Source organism: Crocuta crocuta, unplaced genomic scaffold (assembly GCF_008692635.1).
Source record: "Crocuta crocuta isolate KB4526 unplaced genomic scaffold, BGI_CrCroc_1.0 scaffold108, whole genome shotgun sequence".
In the NCBI taxonomy this organism is placed as follows: Eukaryota; Metazoa; Chordata; class Mammalia; order Carnivora; family Hyaenidae; genus Crocuta; species Crocuta crocuta.
Genome location: NW_027532825.1, coordinates 4,810,498 through 4,829,111, shown reverse-complemented (window position 1 = coordinate 4,829,111; position 18,614 = coordinate 4,810,498). Strand labels below are relative to the sequence as shown.

General features: G+C 45.8%; 1 protein-coding gene across 1 annotated transcript in view; it reads left to right on the top strand.

Annotated features, from left to right (window-relative positions):
• The window catches only part of ABCA13 (ATP binding cassette subfamily A member 13), a 329,169-nt gene that overhangs the window by 135,847 nt on the left and 174,708 nt on the right, over positions 1 to 18,614 (top strand). The window contains exons 34-37 of the mRNA XM_077781120.1: positions 385 to 714; positions 2,758 to 2,827; positions 3,499 to 3,630; positions 17,499 to 17,636. Of these exons, the coding sequence (XP_077637246.1) occupies positions 385 to 714; positions 2,758 to 2,827; positions 3,499 to 3,630; positions 17,499 to 17,636 (670 nt within the window). The remainder of the gene's footprint in view (positions 1 to 384; positions 715 to 2,757; positions 2,828 to 3,498; positions 3,631 to 17,498; positions 17,637 to 18,614) is intronic.

Below are 18,614 nucleotides of genomic sequence, written 5' to 3'. Positions count from 1 at the left end.
TCAATTATTTATTCATCCCCCCATCCGTCGTCCTATTTGTCTTCGTTAAACCAAACCAACACAACCAAAATGAAAAAAAAAAAAAAAAGAAAATGAACAAAAAAAAGGAAAGGAAACATCCGAACGGACAAAGCAATGTGGCGTGACTGGTGTCGACCAAGCCCGTGTCTGGGGTCTGCTCCCACCCCCAGCCCCGCACGGCCCCACAGCCACGACCCCCTCCATGAGCACTGGCCAGGATAGGACATGGGTGGCGGGGATGTGCGCTTGCATCTGACTTCCCAGCTGGCAGTACTCAGCGCTGGCCTGCCATCCTCTCCCGCGATCGGGTCCGTTCCCCCTCAAGCGTCCGGGTCCTGACTCGGGTTTCCCTTCTCTTGGCAGTACATGCGGATGATGGGGGTGCACCCAACCATCTTTTTCCTGGCCTGGTTCCTGGAGAACATGGCCATGCTAGCCGTCAGCAGCGCCGCCCTGGCCGTCATTCTGAAAGCGAGTGGCATTTTCACGCACAGTGACGCGTGCATCATCTTCCTCTTCCTCCTGGATTTTGGGGTGTCGGTAGTCACCCTGAGTTACTTCTTGAGTGCGTTTTTCAGCCAGGCCAACACAGCTGCGCTTTGTACCAGCCTCGTGTACTTGATCAGCTTCCTGCCCTACATCGTTCTGCTGGTTCTTCATAACCAATTGAGTATTGTCATTCAGACGTTTCTGGTAAGTGGTTGGTGTGCTTGTAGGCATGCAGAATATAACCGCTGTGATCTACCCAAAAAGCCGTCACCACATCACACCTCAGCTCATCACTTTTGGATCTCAGTGGGCTTTCTGATGTCTGCTTCTTTTTTTTCTTTTAAGTTTTATTCTGAGAGAGAGCAAGTGTGTAAGGAGGGCAGGGTCAGAGAGAGGAGAGAGAGAGAAAATCCCAAGCAGGCTCCACGCTCTGAGCTGTCAGTACACAGCCCCATGTGGGTCTTGAACCCATGAACCGGGAGATCATGACCTGAGCTGAAGTCAAGAGTAGGATACTCAACCAACGGAGTCCTCCAGGTGCCCCTGAAGCCTACTTCTCCTGATGCTGCCCACAGATGCAGACCTTATAATGTTCTTTGGTTGATGTTGCACTGGTTTTGCAAGAGGGGAGCCCATTAATAATTGGCACTTTTCATGTAGTGGGGACTGTCCTCTGGAGACTCTTTGGAAATCGGTAACATCCTAAAGGCAGCCATAGAGACTCTCCGTCTCATGGGTGGAAAGATGTAGATTTCCAAAACTATTTTAGAAGCAAAAAAATAAAAACTATTTTAGAACTATTTTTTCATGAAGCATCAGGAATCATCTCACATTAAGTGGGGAGAGCTCCCCGTTAGCAATGTCCGTCATTCATCCACTTATAGTGTACTTCCTGGAAAGTATGAAATCCACAGAAGAGAGACACTCATCCATTCCTTCTTGAGAATCACCTGGGCGCATAGTGGGAACTCAGTCCGCATGGAAGGGATGGGAAGATGGCTGTGAGGATGGGCATCGGGCAGTCCCTACAAACATTTGAATTATGCCTGAGTGTTCATTTGTCCCCCACAGGTTAGGCCATGTTCCCAAAGTGCAGTCTGTTGGGAGGTGTGGCCAGTGCCACCAAGGGAGAATTTGGGAGAGGCCGAGGAGGGATGAATCTAAAGGCTCCAGGGGCATCTGAAGGCCTTCCGAGGTCACTTGTCCCACATGACATCAGTGGTGGTAGATGTATCCTCATTTGTTGGGACAGGGTCACTCTCTCTGCTCCTTTGGAGCGTCAGGGTGAAATACTGTGTGAAGGCCAAATTGTTTCCCTCCGGCTTCAGGAAACCTCCCCGCTTCCCGACTGACCGTGTACATACAGCATGGGTGTGTGCACACATTGGAAAAAACATGGCGCCCTAAACCACGACTTTTCTCCATTGGAAAGTGCTCGCCACTTTCTATCAGCTTATGTCACACCTGTGGTAATTTATAACCCGTAATGTTGGGTTAGTGTTAATTAGGTGTTTCCAGAAAAATTAAATGAAAACTGGGACCATTTATCGCCCCCTCTTCTCCAACCCCATACTTCCCACATTTTGGAAAAGACCATCGACCACTCGGCCTGGATTTCAAACACTGTTATATGGTGTTTACTTCAGTCTCTCTGTCTAAATGTTCTAGCATATCAAGCTTGATTTCCTTTTTACATGTTCACATGTTTTCTACTCCCCAAAAATGTATATATATCTAACTCTGGTACATGATATTTTTAAGTTTAAAATGCTCTTTCGATGGGCTTATTTTTTTTCTTTCTGACATAGGACTCCTCCCCTGGAAATAAACTAATATTTCCCGTCAGCGTTCCCTCTTTCTAGTGTAGAATGGTGTCCACGTTCCCTCAGTCTGCCTGCGGAGTGCTCCAGGGCGTTTGCTTAGTCATAAAAAATAAGAAATTGCTCTATTCCGTTTTCCCCCGTCCTGTGTTCTGCATTTCTGTGTGCAGGGCGGTGGATTTATGGTACTTGAAACACCACAGCAAAGAGAAATAATTCCTTTTCACACGAAAAGCTAGCTTGTTAGTCTACTTTCTAGAATGGACTGACATTCGGCGCCGTCTCCCAGGGTTGGGCATTGAAATCGCCGCCTGGAGAGATGGTTCAGGGGAACGTGCGTGGCTCCTCTAGAATTGAGCGCTGAGGCTTTTCCGGGGTCTCCGTCAAGTGCTAACATGCTGTTTCTCTCTTCACTGTCCCCGGGCAGTGCCTGCTCTCCACCACCGCCTTCGGCCAAGGAGTATTTTTCGTTACCTTCCTAGAAGGGCAAGAAGCAGGTAAGGGGATGCCTTTTTTTTTTAAAGTGTATTTATTTATTTTGAGAGAGAGAGTGAGTGAGCGTGGAGGGGCAGAGAGAGAGGAGAGAGAGAATCCCAAGCAGGCTCCATGCTGTCAGCGCAGAGCCCGACATGGGGCTTGAATTCACGAACCGTGAGATGGTGACCTGAGCGGACACCAACAGTCAGATGCTTAACCGGCTGAGACCCCCCAGGTGCCCCAAGGGGAGGTTTTTTTGTTAAAAAAGCGATTCAGTGATTTGGGGTTTTAAGAGTTTGCAGTGGCTTTTTGCAAGCACCACTGAAGAAGGTCTTCCGTACAACGTGCAACGGGGTCCCTGGGTTTGATTTAGCTGATGTGAACGCCTCTCACTGTCCGGTCGCCCAGGATCTGTGTATTTTGTTGAGGCCGCAAAACCGAAATAAGTAGCATGAAAGCAAAATCGCAAAGGCTGGATCTTAACATGTTAAAGCCAAGCCCCCTGGTCACCTTGAAATACACGCAAGAGTAAGCAGGCCGACACTGGATTTGTAGAGCAGTAATTCACAGGACAGTCTTTGGTCTCAGCTGTGCTCAGCTTTGCTTTGAATTTCCGGATCTCAAGAACTCACCCCACCAAAATCCACCCTGAAAGGGTGTCCGGATCTGACTGATCTTCCCTTCCTTCCAGGGGTTCAGTGGAATAACATGTACCAGCCTCTGGAACAGACGGGCGTGACGTTTGGCTGGGTTTGCTGGATGATTCTCTTCGATTCAGGCCTTTATTTTGTATGTGGATGGTACTTGAACAACTTGATTCCTGGTAAGAATTCTGCACGTTGGAAGATGCCAAATTAAGCTAAAAAAAAAAAAAGGAAAAAAAAAAGGCAAAGCCAGTTTAAATCAATATACGTGAATATTAGAATAATTCTTTTTTTTTTAGTGTTTAATTTTGAGAGACAGAGCACACCAGCGGGACAGGGGCGGGGGAGGGGAGGATAGAGCTCGACTGCGGTTCTGTGCTTTCCGTTGCAAAGTTGTTTGATCGGCAAAGTGTCACTGTCCTTGTCTGCAGTGAGAAGAAAGCAGATGTTTATCATTCCTGTTTCATAAAGAGGAAGTGAAGGGTCCGAGGACAAAGAGAGAGGGACGCAGAATCCGAAGCAGGCTCCAGGCTCTGAGCTGTCAGCACAGAGCCCCTCAACTGAGGCCCTTCCCCAGTGGAGAGCCTGTGTGGGAGTCTAGGGGTAGCCCAGACACTATCCGTTTTGGGGCTCAAACTGACAAACTGTGAGATCATGACCTGAGCTGAAGTTGGACGCTTAACTGACTGAGCCACCCAGGCGTCCCTAGAACAATTGTTCATTCTTTAAGTAAGACCTCAGAAAGGGAGTTTGTAAGCTATATTTTCAGTTTTTTTTTTTAATGTTTATTTATTTTGAGAAAGAGAAAGCATGCTCAGGGAAGGACAAGAAGAAGACAGGGAGAGAGAATCCCAAGCAGGCTCCACTCTGTCAGCACAGAGCCCCATGCAGGGCTTGATCCCATTAAGGGTGAGATCATGACCTCAGCCGAGATCAAGAGGCAGGCGCCTAACCGCCAAAGCCATCCAGGTGCCCTGTGGCAGGTGCACCCTGGCGGCCATTAGGAGACGGGCCACTGATAGTCGTGGTTCCCTCTGCTGTGTTAGTGGGGAAGAGCCATTTATACCACACGCCTGCTCAGGCTGAAAAGAGCAGAAACAGCTTTTAAGGTTTTTTTTCTTTTTATATTTTTAGCAATAATGTTTTGATGATTGCTGAGATTGCTTGTGACTCTCTCTATACTTTCCCGAAGCACTGGGTATTTTGCTTGGCATCTAACCTTTAAAGTTAAGAACTAAAGGAGACAGAGATAGAGACAGAGACAGAGACATGGAGGGGGAGAGATTCTAATCATCTGCACATTGAATATGAAGGGACAGAAAAAGCCATCAGTGCATTCTGTTGACCAAAGCTTATTTCAGACTTGGGGAGCTCATGCGTCATTTAAGGATGAGTAAAAATCCATATGAAATGTGCCATTGGCAAGATTGTTTTACAGAAAAGCAGGAAAACATGGCGTCCAAGAATTAGAGAGAGCGCATCAACCTGGAAAGTGCTTAATTTTCAACTTTTAGATTGCTTTGTCTGAGGGCATTGAATAAAATTAAAGCAAAGGTGGATTCCAGGAAATAAGAAGTTAAACAAAATAACTGAAGAATGCCAAGACGAGATAAAATTGACGGAGAAGTCCTGGATATTAGAAGGCAGTTAGGGAGCGTGAGGGAGGGAGGTTATATAGCACGTATGTGATGTCAACTGTGAAATGTTTGAGGAAGGGGTCACAGGCAAAGGAATGCGGCAGGAAGTCACAGCTGGGATTGGAGGGTGACAGGGAGCTCCTGCAGTCAGGATTGTTGCAGACAGGCAGCCAGAAGGGGACGGACAGACGGGTGTCACAGACGTGTGCTCTCCCTGACGAGGGCATTCGCAGACCCCAGTGAAACACGATAAAGAGGGAACGGGAAGAAGACAGTCAGGTTCTGCAAAGTAAGGGTTCACCATATCGAGTGCAAAAGTGATGAAAAGAAACATCCATGGTCTTGGAGTCCACGGACTCAAACCCAGCAAAGACAGGTTACTCCGGGCAGCACATGGATCCGCATAAAATTTGGCCAGAAATCCAGAAGGATGTTTCCTCCTCCTCCTTCAGGACCTAACGCTTGGGGATTGGGGAGGGGAACATCATCCTGTATTGAAATGAAGGCGTCTGCAGTGACCAAACCCCTGGTCCTGCTCACTTCTGCAGGCACAGTGAGCCTCAGAGAGAGACAGAGGGGGAGATAGAGATAGAGATCCAGACGGGAGGCCGGGCTCTGGTGCATTTCTGCAGCTTTTGCGAGTACGGCTGAGTCAATTCAGAAATGGGGAGATGTGGACAGAGAATGGCTTTGGGTTTGGCAGTGATGATTGTGTTGGTCATTATTTGGGGCGGGTGCAAAGCTGGTATGTGCTGGTGACAGTGCTCCAATCCCAAGGGAGCCCTGACGCTGTAGTACAAGCGGGGAGGTGGCTGGGGTGGCGTCCGTGTGGGTGAGCAGAGGCCCCAAGTGTGTGCAGAGGATGTTCCTCTAGGGCACAGAGAACGTCGGTCACAGGTGCCGGCTGTGAGGCTGTGGCTGTGGGGCCAGGGAGGTGCTCTCACGTTTGCAGTGTCTTCTCAGGGCCATCAGGGTGTTGTGGTCCCACGGGAGGTGTGGCGGGGAGGAGATGGGGGACCAGAGAGGGAGGGCGGGCCAGTGTGCCCAGTACCACCATCACCATCCCCTGCAGGTGCTTGTCACGGGCGGGAATTAGATGTGAAGGTGAAAGTCCCAGCCCCAGGGGAAGGGAACAAAACAGAACAAGACAGAGATGACAAAAACGGGTGACAGGCCACCACTGTTGGTGGGTCACACACAAGGATCCATTGCAGAAAGCTGTGACCAATCAGATGACGGGTCTCGACCACAGAACCGTGGAAACCTCTAGCTTAGCTGTGTGTTGGCATGAAGAGCAGAGTATAATGTGACAAGATTTCATTCTCAAGAGCAGTAAAACATCTCCGTGTGAATCTAATATAGAAGAAAGTATATGTCAAATAAGAAAGGAAAAGGTTTGGCGAACGTAAAGTAGATTTGAATAAATGGAAAGATCCCAAGTTCCCTAATGTGGTGATTTACCATTTTAAGTGTGTTGACTTTCTCCAAATTAATGCATGACTTTATATAATTTATACCATTTAATATTAAGCATAGGGTTAATACAGTAAAACCCACATAAATCATTTAAATAAAAAATACTAAAAAAGAAACTTGGTTTTAATTGGTGAAATGTTTCTAAAGGATAGCTGAAAATGTAAATTAATGACTGTGGTCAAAAGTCATAAAAAATAATGAAGGGACGGGTGACTGATGACTATATAGAATGTCACTGTGAATTGTCAAGGATTAAAATGGTGGAATATGGGGACACCTCTGGGGCTCAGTCAGTTAAGTGTCTGACTTAATTTTGGCTCAGGTCATGATTTCAAGGTCATAGGATTGAGCCCTACTAAGCATGGAGCCTGCTTGGGATTCTGTCCCTCATTCCCACTCATGTACATCATTTCTCTCTCTCTCTCTCTCTCTCTCTCTGTCAAAATAAGTAAATAAACTTAAAAAATAACAAAATAAAATTGTGGAGTACTCACGTAATAACAGAGCAATGGAACAGATTAGAAAGTTTGGTAACCAACTCACTGTCAATCATAGTTCAATTTGTGATAAAGTTCACATTTTTAATCCACGAGAAAGATGCAAGCTAGACTCATTCATAAATTCATCAGAAATAAATATGATTAAAATAATGAGGAAATAAGAAAATTATGACTTTCTTAAAAGAGAAGTTTGATTTTAGGGGTGCGTGGGTGGCTCAGTTGGTTAAGTGTCCGACTTCAGCTCAGATCATGATCTCACGTTTTGTGGGTTCAAGCCCCGCGTCGGGCTCTGTGCTGACAGCTCAGAGCCTGGAGCCTGTTTCAGATTCTGTGTCTCCTTCTCTCTCTGCCCCTCCCCTGCTTACTCTCTGTCTTTCTCAAAAATATTAAAACATTAAAACAATTTAAACAAAAGTCTGATTTTAAAGACAGCGAAGGCCTTTATAAGCATAATGCCAGAGACAGAAATAACTAAAAATCAAGTTTCCATTATAAGAATGGAAATCAGTATTTTAACATTTCCACACAAACAAAATGAAAGGATACTGGACGAGTGTATAAAAACTAATCAATACATGAAAGAAAATGTTAAAATTCTCAAGTCAAATTTTAGAAAGGCGAATATGAGAAAACGACTTGAACAAACCGTTATAAAAAGAAAAGTTTATACTTGATAAACATAAAATAGTTTAATGTCGCACAGACATAGGGTTGCACAGACAAAGAAGACCGTTTTCTCCTTCTCTGACTGCTAAAAACGGTAATGACTTGGGGAGGAATAGGGGCTTGTTTTGTTTTTTTTTTTTCTGCGCAGGTGTTTAATTTATGGGAAAGGGAAATAATTTAATTATGCAACTCAGGACCTCAGGGTTGTGAGTTCGAGCCCCATGTGGGGTGCAGAGTTTACTTAAAATCTGTACAAAAAGCGTTTATTCTCTTTGCCGCAGAGATTCAGAGAAATGGCCAAATAAACTCAAAACAGATGTGCGCACAGATGTTCCTGGCACATTATCTTTGAAAGCAAAATTCTGGCAAACCTACAATTTCTATCTAGGATAGTGGTTTGATTACGAATCAACTTTACATTTATAATACGGACTTCTGTGAGCTAGTTACACATCTATTGCATTATGTTTTGCAGGAATATACGTGGATGTGGGATACAGTAGATCATTGGCTGCTGTGTACCAAACTGTCTGTGAAATAAGGGATAAAATATAACAATATTCAGTTAAAAAAATTTTTAAATTTTCATTCCAGTATAGTTAACACACAGTGTTCTATTAGTTTCCGGTAGACAATACAGTGACTCAGCACGTCCATACGTCACCTGGTGCTCATCACGACAGGTGCACCCTTCACCCCCATCCCCTGTTTCCCCCGCCCACCTCCCCTCCGGTGACCATCAGTGTGTTCTCTGTGGTTAAGAGTCTAGTGCTTTGATTTGTGTCTCTTTGTTTGTTTGTTTGTTTGTTTCTTGTATTCTGCTTATGAGTGAAATAATTTGGTATTTATCTATCCCTGACTGGGTTTATTTCACTTAGTGTTCTGTTCTCTGATTACATCCATGTCTTTGCACAGGGCAAGGTTTCATTCTTTTTATGGTTGAGTAATATTCCACTGTGTACAAATACCACATACCCTTTATCCATTCATCAGCTGATGGATACTAGGGCTGTGTCCATAGTTTGGCTTTTGTAAATGTACTGTGGGGTGCCTGGGGGGGCTCAGTCGGTTAAGCACCTGACTTTGGCTCAGGGCATGATCTCACAATTGATGAGCTGGAGCCCCACATAGGGCTCTGTGCTGACAGCTCGGAGCCTGGAGCCTGCTTTGGATTCTGTGTCTCCCTCTCTCTCTGACCTTCCTCCGCTCGTGCTCTGTTTCTCTCTCTCTCTCTCTCAAAAATAAACATTAAAATTTTTTAATTAAAAAATGCTGCTATAATCATAGGGGTGCATGTATCTTTTCAAGTTGGTGTTTTCCTATTTTTTGAGGTGCAAATAACCAGTAGTGGAATTACCGGATCATGTGGGTAATTCTATTTCTAGTATTTTGAGGAACTCTCATAGTATTTTCCACAGTGGCTGTACCAGTTTACATTCCCACCAACAGTACAGGATGGTTCTTTTTGTTCCCCACATCTGTACCAACACTCTATTTCTTGTCTTTTTGATACTAGCCGTTCTGACTGGTGTGAGATGATACCTCATTGTGGTTTCTATTTGCATCGCTGCTTAAGTGATGTTGAGCATCTTTTCATGTGCCTGTTGACCATCTGCATTTCTTTGGAGAAATGTCTGTGTCTTCTGCCCATTAAGAAAAGACAGACAGAATGAGAGCCAGAGAGGGGCAGAGCGAGGGGGAGAGACAGAATCCGAAGCAGGTTCCAGGCTCTGATTTATACTCCTGAACCGTGAGATCATGACCTGAGCCAAAGTTGGACGCTTAACTGATGGAATCCCTCAAGCGCCCCTTCTGCCCATTTTTTAGTTGGATTATTTGTTTATTGTGTGTTGAGTTATAGAAGTTCTGTTTTGGGTACCAAGGCTTTTTTTTTTTTGGACATATCATTTGCAAATATCTTCTTCCATTCTGTAGGTTGCCTTTTAGTTTTGTTTGCTGTGCAGAAGCTTTTTATTTTGATATAGTCCCAAGAGTTTAGTTTTGCTTTTGTTTCCCTTGCCTCAGGAGACCTATCTAGAAAGAAGTTGCTGCGGCCAATGTCAGAGAAGTTACTGCCTGTGCTCTCCTCAAGGATTATTATGGCTTCAGGTCTCACATTTAGGTCTTTCATTCATTTGGCATTTACTTTTGTGTATGGTGTAAGAAAGTGGTCCAGGTTCATTTTTATGCATATTACTGGACAGACAACACTCATATCCCATATCCCATTTTCTCATATTCCAAGTAGGATAGTCTTTCCCACTTTATTGAAGTTAATTGACCATATAATTTTGGGTTTATGTCTGGGTTTTGTATTCTATTCCATTGATCTATGTGTCTATTTCTTTGCCATTAACATACTTTTTTGATCACCACACCTTTGTAGTGTATCTTGAAATCTGGGATTGTTGTACCTCCAGCTTTGTTCTTTTTTTTTTTTTTTCCCAAGGTTGCTTTGGCCATTTGAGGTCTTTTGTGGCTCCATACATATTCTAAGATTATTTGTTCCAGCTCTGTGAAAAATTTTGCCACTGTTTTCATAGAGACTGCATTAAATCTGAAATTGCATTGAGTGGTATAGACATTTTAGCAATATTAGTTCTTCCAATCCATGGGCATGGAATATCTTTCCATTTGTTCTTTCAAATTTCTTTCATGGATGTTTTATGGTTTTCAGAGTATCTGTCTTTCACATCCTTGATTAAGTTTACTATGTATTTTATTATTTTTGGTGCAATTGTAAATCGGAGTGTTTTCTTAATTTCTTTTTTGCTACTTCATTATTAGTGTATAGAAATGCAACACATTTCTGTATATTTTGTATCCTGTGACTTTACTGAATTTATTTACCAGTGCTGATAGTTTTGTTTGTTTGTTTGTTTTGTTTTGTTTTGTTTCTGGTAGAGTCTTCTGAGTTTTTGTATAGAGTATCATCTTATCTGCCAACAGTGAAAGTTTGACTTCTTCCTTGCCAATTTGGATGCCTTTTATTTCCTTTTCTTGTCTGATTGCTGTGGCTCGGACTTCTAGCACCATGTTGAATAAAAGTAGTGAGAGTGGACATCCTTCTCTTGTTCCCTTTCATGAAGGAAAAGCTCTTAGTTTTTCTCCATGAAAGACGATGTTCGCTGTGGGTTTTTCATACGTGTCCTTTATTATGTGGAGGTATGTTCCCTCTAAACCCACTTTGCTCAGAGTTTTTATTATGACTAGATGTTGTATTTTGTCAAATGCTTTTCCTTCATCTGTTGTGATGGCCTTATGATTTTTATCCTATCTCTTGTTAATGTGGTGCCTCATGTGAACCATCCTTGCAGCCCAGGGGATTGTGGTGCATGGTTTTTCTAGTGTCGTTGAATGCAGTTTGTGAATATTTTACTGAGGACTCCTGCATCGATGTTCATCAGGTTTATTGGCATGCAGTTCTCTTTTTCTGTAGTGTCTTTCTCTGGGTCTGGTATCAGGGTAATGCTGGCCTTGGAGAATGAATTTGGATGTTTTCCTTCCTCTTTCATTTTTTGGAATAGTTTAAGAAGAATAGTGGTTAACTCTTACTGAAATGTTTGGTCGAGGGGCGCCTGGGCGGCTCAGTCGGTTAAGCATCCTACCCTTGATTTTGGCTCAGATCATTATCTCTGGGTTCTTGAATTTGAGTCCTGCATCGAGCCCTGTGCTGAAGATGGAGCCTGCTTAGGATTCCGTCTTTCCCTCTCTCTTTGCCCCTCTTCCCTTGCGCGCGCGCTCTCTCTCTCTCAAAAAACCCCAAAACGACATTTGATAGAATTCACCTGTGAAGCCATATGGTCCCGGGCTTTTGTTGGTTGGGAGTTTTGGGATTACTGATTCAATTTCATTGTAGTAATTGGTCTGTTCAGCAGGTGAAGGTGGGAACTGCCCAGGGGTGAGTGTCCCATCCTTGTTGTGTGAGTCAACCAAGAGCTATCAGCCAAGCTGCTAGTTTTCACGACTCTTTTATCTTTTCTAAACACTAAATGAGGTCAACATGGAGCTCAGAGGGATAGGAGAAGATGTCTTCCCGGGGGGCCAGGAGACACTGCAAATTGGGTATCATTTGGAAGCACCTTGGCCATGAGGACCACCCTGTGAGCTCGCCCAGGCTCCTGTGCCTTTCTTTAGGGGAAGGTCAGTATATGTGCCCGTCATTTCCTGACGCCCATACCTGCCTTCCTACAGTGTCTCGTGGGGGAATTTCTGCTCTTACACGGGTAACATCTGCTTGTCTCACAGCCAGCTCCCCCGGACACATCTAACCGGGACAAGGATCTGTGACCTTCTTAGGCTCTCTGACGTCCACCTTGTCCCGGGCCCATCTCCACTCTTTGGTCAGGTCGTGCAGCGTGCTCTGTGGCCTCCAGGGAGCTAGGATCCCAGCCAGACCGGATTCTGCCACTTGCATGGAAAGTACAGGCAGAAAGGTCTGGAAACCGCTTTAGAAGTTCAAGCCCCCATCTGTACATTTTGCTTAGAGATTTCGAGGGCTGGGTTTTCATATCGGTCTTTGAGGTAGTACCGCTGAGTTTAGGTACTGGATAGTTAGGAGGAAAGACCAGATTTCATTCTAGAATAAAAGCTCAAAACTCTAAGATCAGTCTCGCAGATTTAAAAATAAAAAAGACATTGAATTGGCCAGAGATGACCATGAATTTTTCTTTCTTTCTTTCTTTTCTTTTTTTTTTTCACTCATGAAATTAAATTGCCTTATACGGCAACTTACATATCCTTAAATGACACTGCTTACCTTACATTGTAATAATGCATTTGATGTACAATTTACAGTATTTATTTTTAACTTTGATAAAATCCACCAGTAAGAACAAAAACTGAAATTGCCAGAAAAGACTGCTAGGATCTGAGATTCATTAAGTGGGATTGCGACTTCAAGGGGCTCTTTGCCCCAGTGTACTTTTTTTTTTAATGTTTATTTAATTTTGATATATATAGAGAGAGACAGAGAGTGAGCAGGGGAGGGGCAGAGAGAGAGGGAGACACAGAATCTGAAGCAGGCTCCAGGCTCCGAACTGTCAGCACAGAGCCTGACGCGGGGCTTGAACTCGCAGACTGCAAGATTGTGACCTGAGCTGAAGTCAGTCTCTTAACCAACGGGACCACCCAGGCACCCCTGATGTATTGTTTTTAAGACCAATATTTTGTAATACTTTGCTTTCTTGAAATGGAATTCACAGATAATAAGGCCTGATTACCTACTGATTCAAAAAATTAATGTGATGGCCTAACTACAATGCAAAAGAAATAAAAAGAAAGGAATTTGTAAGAAAATAATATATACATTCTCAATGCTTGCACGTGACTTTATTAGAACACAGAGTAAGGTACTCAGATGCCTTTACCTACTTTTCACGGAATAAATTTGGACTTAAGGGAAGGAAAATGATCGAACGAAGCCATGTGCCACCGGAAGCAAAGGAAAAATGTGACGGAGATAAGTGTACACACTGGAATAAAAACTAATATTATGGTAATTCAGACCAAATCGGAATTATTTGTATATGATAAGGAAGGATGGGAATAGTTTTAGTTAAAGGAGGAAAAGTGTGGGGTCCGATAACTTCTCATGTTAAAACACAGGGCGTGTAATTTTAAAGTATAACCAAGGATATGTCTCCCATCACCTGTTACCAGTGCCTACATTTGGTCCCCAGTGTTTTGAAGACTTCGGTCAATCATATCCTTTCGTAGATGACAGGATGGAGTGTGGATCGGTCTCAGGAACAGTAACGCAAGACGGATTTCAGAGAGCCAAGGGATGGAGAATTGCAAACAGCATCAGAAAAAGATCGAAAATAGAAGGAGGCCTCTGTATTAATCACTTCAGTGTGTAATTTTTATACAAAATATGCTTCTTATTATTTTGCTGTACAACTTAATGTAGAGAATGACATAGTTAAAAAAGTTTTTTTAATGTTTGATTTTGAAAGAGAGAGAGAGAGAGAGAGACAGAGCACAACTCAGGGAGGGGCAGAGAGAGAGGGAGACACAGAATCTGAAACAGGCTCCAGACTCCGAGCTGTCAGCACAGAGCCTGACTTGGGGCTCGAACCACAAACTGTGAGATCATGACCTGAGCCTCAGTTGGACACTTATCGACTCAGCCACCCAGATGCCCATTATCATGACATAGTTTAAAAAAAAAAACAAAAAAACCCTGAATTAATTAGATGTAGTGCATTTCATAAACCCCTGCTAATTTGAAAATATTTGGTTCTATGTTTGGGAAAAGTGGTCTCCAGTCATCTGTCCCGAATTTGTGTGTTATGAGCTCTCTGAGCTGGTACAGTTGTGCTGCGTCGAGTTTGCAAAAATGCTGAGTTGGCATATCCTGGCTGGTGGGGTTTTCTGAAACACTGAGGACTTCTGCATCAGACCGTCATCTTTCAGTGGTTTGCAAGGTGTTTGCATTCCTGGAAAATCCAACGTGTATTAAAACTGCACAGAGAGTTTGGGTTTATATTGTCCTAGGCTTGACTGGCTATCTGGGGACGAGCCTCCTGGAATGCAGGTCAAGGGCAGTTCTGTGTTGGGCTGGGTCATCCTGCCCTTTGTAGGACCCCCACCAGCCTGGTTGCCTGCCCACTAAGGCCCATTAGTGCCACCCCCATTTGTTAATCATGCCTTTTGGTGTTCTGTATATCTGATGCTCTGATATCTTAGAGCCTCACTGACCCTGGAGGGACTGTCCCCCAAGGGCTAGCCGATTCTGAGAGACAGTAGAGGATTCATTTGCTCATGAGCTCACTTTTCATAGGCAAACCAGCCATCCAGAGTCCCCACTCCTCTGTAGGCCATCCTGTCCCCGGCCATCATCACCCTGGGGCGGGGGACCAAGCACCTCGGGGGCAGCCTCTGTGCCCCAGAGTCTGTTGAAATTATTTAAATACCAAACCTCCGCCTGCTCCCCCTGCCTCAGGTGTTCTTCCACAAACAACCACAGCAAAGGCTCGTGCCCACATGTCCCTTCCGCCTCTGTCTCCTGGTGCTTCCCCGCGTGGCCGCCGTGTGCTCCCTGCTCCTGGGGTCTGAGATGCACACTGTCTTCACAAGGCACCTGTCTCCTGATCTGCTGGCCGCCCCGGGCCTGAATATGATAAAAACCTACCATTTCAAACCCCCATGCCCTGTGCCAACCCAAAGTACCGCTTCCCACGTTTCCAGAATGCCTCCTCGAGAGTCTCCTGTGTTGAGATGCACAGTTGGGAAGTCCCGGGTGGGTCGGGAGACCCCCTACGCAGGGCGTGTGGGGAGTGTCCGTGTTCCTCTCCACCTTCTTCGCCCCTCTTTTCTGTCAAGTGAGCAGGTGTGGACCCCAGCATTCACCCTGGTGTCTGAGCGGGAGGCCCTGTAAGGGTCCGAGTTCAAGGTCCCCCGCAGGCCTCTGCTCCTGTGCACAAGCCCCTCACGCACCTCTGGTCCTTCCAAAGTCGCTGCATTCCATAAAGTCTTCTTTATGTGCCTCCAGTTATATTTGATGTCCTCAATCTGTCTAGTTTCATTGACTTCTGCTTTTGTCACTGTCGGTTTTGGGGGGCAGCGCTAATGAGTTTCCAGGCCTGTGCCAGCCAGCAAGCGGCTCCCCTGGAGGGGAAAGTTCCGTGGGAACGCGGGGCCTTTTCCTTGATTAATATGCCCGATTCCATATGGCGATGTGAGCAGGGCGCACGCGCTCTTGGCATGCCCATGAAACAAAACACGTTTGCATGGGCGAGTGGAGGGGGAGTGCAGGGGACCGCTTGCCCTCCCCCCATCCATTTACACTAATAGATTAATTAACAGGACTTTAAAAGTGCAAACAGATTAGAGCTGGGATAGTTTAATTAGCAAATCAACCATTAATATTCAATTTGTTTCTCGTCTTTATGTTGCGACCTGTCATTTCTAACTCTGAAAGGCCCCTGCGGGGTCTCCCATCCTTCCGGTCTCTGCAGCCTCGACCCGAGATCAGGTGTCACTGAGACTCATGGAGACCGTTCGGTGTCCCTGAATCTCCCCTCCGGGCGTCTAGGCGCCCCTTCACCTCTGCTAATGTGGACTCTGACACCCCAAGGCGTTTGGATCCTCCGTTCTCCGCCCTGCCAGCAGGTGGAGCCCACTCACGCTGTCAAGGGCAGTGGCCCACGGTTGCCGGGAGTGAGGTCGCTCAGCAGAAGACCGCCTCTTGGTGGGGGGGCCTGGTGGGGTTGGGGCAAGGCAGTCCCCGGCCCTGGCAGAATCGTGGCTGCATCTGCTGGCTCATTCTCTCCTTTCATTTCTGCAAACTTCTCGCTCACGCACGTTTGTGGGGCTCCTTGTATCCCCATTAAGGCAGCTGAAGACACTGGGGTGCCGGAGGTGAATCACCTCTCCTGACCCGTTTGCATATTCTAGCTGCCGGCCCTAGTTCAGGGAGGTGTGCACCCACTGCAGCTCAGTGGCCTGTGTCCTCCAACAAGGCTTGCTGGGCCCCCTGTCCCTCGGGGGAGTGAGGGGTGATAACAGCACCCCCATATCGGGTGGTCACAGGAATGAATGCAGGTGGAGACCCTGGCCAGTGCTGGACAGAGAGGGTGGGAACAGGAGGCAATTAACCGGGAGCCGCCCGTCTGCTTGCTGGTTAGGAGTAGTTACTAGTTCGCTGGGTCTTGGAGAGCATCCTGTGTCTGATTTCTAGGGTGGACGCGAGCACATGGACTGCACGTGAGAAATGCATTGTGTCGCACCCTGGAGGCTGAGGCCCCTCTTCTTCCCGTGTCCTGTTGATCTGCCCTCGCTCCCTGTCTGTGCTCTAATCCCTGCCTGTAGGGACACCCCACGACCTCACCAAATCCAAACTATCTCTTGAAAGCCTTCCCCCAGGTACAGCCCTGTTCTGAGTTTATGGGGGTTACGATTTCAACGTGAATTTTGGGGGACACAGCTCACAGCATAGCAGATGGTGGCCGCTAGACCAGATGACCAGCTCTCCCCACCCGCCTTCACTTCCCTGTCCTCCTTTGCCACCGTGTCTTTGAATCTTCGGGGTAGATGGGGGTGACGGTCACACGCCTGTCCTTGGCTGGAGGGTCAAAGTGTGAAAAACTGCCCGCGTAGGCCTTTTATCTCTTCAGTGACTTGCAGGATTCCGAGCACACATTGAACTTCAGCTGGAATGGATGTGTTAAGGAAAATTGAGAGGCGTTAATAATTAAATCCACTTTCATTTCAATGCATAATGAAGGCCAAGTGGCTATTAAGTGGGCTGCGATGAATTTGGAGCATATGTCTGAAGAATGGCGACGTTTCCTGTGGAAATGCTAGCAATATATATTCTTTGTGGATGTTTTAATGGATTAATGCTTTTCATGCTGTGAATTCGTGCCTGGGAACTATGGAAACATCAAAGATTATGGAGGAGTGACAGCTGGACAGAAGGGCAGTGGGGCTGGGGCGGGGTTTACTCTGGGCAGTATTTACCAGTTGTGTGTCTTTACTTTTATCTTTAATGAATACCTGCCTGTTCACTGAATGCCTGCTCAGAGGGCTTCCTGGGGGAGGTGGCGGTGCAGGGGCCCAGCAGCTGGCCGTCAGGCTGGGGAGGGGCAGTCCAGGCTCCCCGCATAGCTAATACCCTAACCCCCTTGTTGTTACCGTGTCCTCTATGGGGTGTGCATTTAAAATGTTAATGTGGAATAACATTTTATAGTAATTAGTTATGACAATCTCTTCCAGAATCTTCCAAGTAGAAAAACCTGACTTTAATTGTGCCTTGTTTTTTAGGAACTTTCGGATTGAGGAAACCGTGGTATTTTCCCTTCACTGCATCATATTGGAGGAACTTGTGCGGTTTCGTGGCAAAAAGACCACGTGCTCCTGCTTCTAATGGGTCCTTCTCCAGTGACAACTTGGACAATAAAGGTGTGTAAAGAGTTGCAGTATTAGACGTGCATCTTTCCTTCTGGTCTGTTTTGTTTGTTTTCCATCCCAGTCGAGCCTCCGGAAGTTTGTGCGCCTTCGTTAGCTTTTGGGGGTCGGCCTCGGGCTCAGAAACACAGCTCGGGGCAACGTCACAAGAAAGAATCCCTTGATGATGTTTGCGTTGGGGGCCAGAGCCCCCAAGTCTTGATGTGTCTCTGCAGTTTGTAGCCCCTCTGCACTGGGTGCATTTGTGCCTGCATTCTCTGTCTGCAAAACAAAGCTTCAGTTCTTTTTTTTTTTTTGGAAAAGCACTTGGAAAAATTTACTAATGTTCAGCATTAGTAAAAAATTTACACATGTTCACATATGCATACCCTGTAACATAGAAATTGAACTCTTAGGTATATATCCCCCGCCAAATGCTTATGTCATATCAGCTTTATTCATAATAGTCCCAAACTGGAAACGACCTAAAAGTCCAACCACAGGTTGGATAAAATTTTTTTAGATATATCTACATATTTAANCTGTATCCCTTGGGTAAATTCCTAGCAGTGCTATTGCTGGGTCCTAGGGGAGTTCTATTGTTCATTTTTTGAGGAGCCTCCACACTGTTTTCCAGAGGGGCTGCACCAGTTTACATTCCCACCAGCAGTGGAGGAGGGTGCCCGTTTCTCCACATCCTCTCCAGCATCTAGAGTTCTCTGATTTGCTCATTTTACAAAGCTTCAGTTCTAACACAAATTTCTGTGGGAAACAAGGCAAAGGTGGACAGCCTCCAGGGGCAGTGCGCTGTCGAAATTGCCAAGCATCTCACACATGCTAGCTTGTTCGTCATGGCCCTGTGAGGGGCACCATCACTGCTCCATTCAAGCAAGGAGCGTGCTTCCCAAGAGCCAGGGGCACAAGAACCCCTGTCCGCCTGGGCTTCTCTTACGGCCGTTCCACAGAAGCACAACTTCAGGGGCTGTCTGTAGA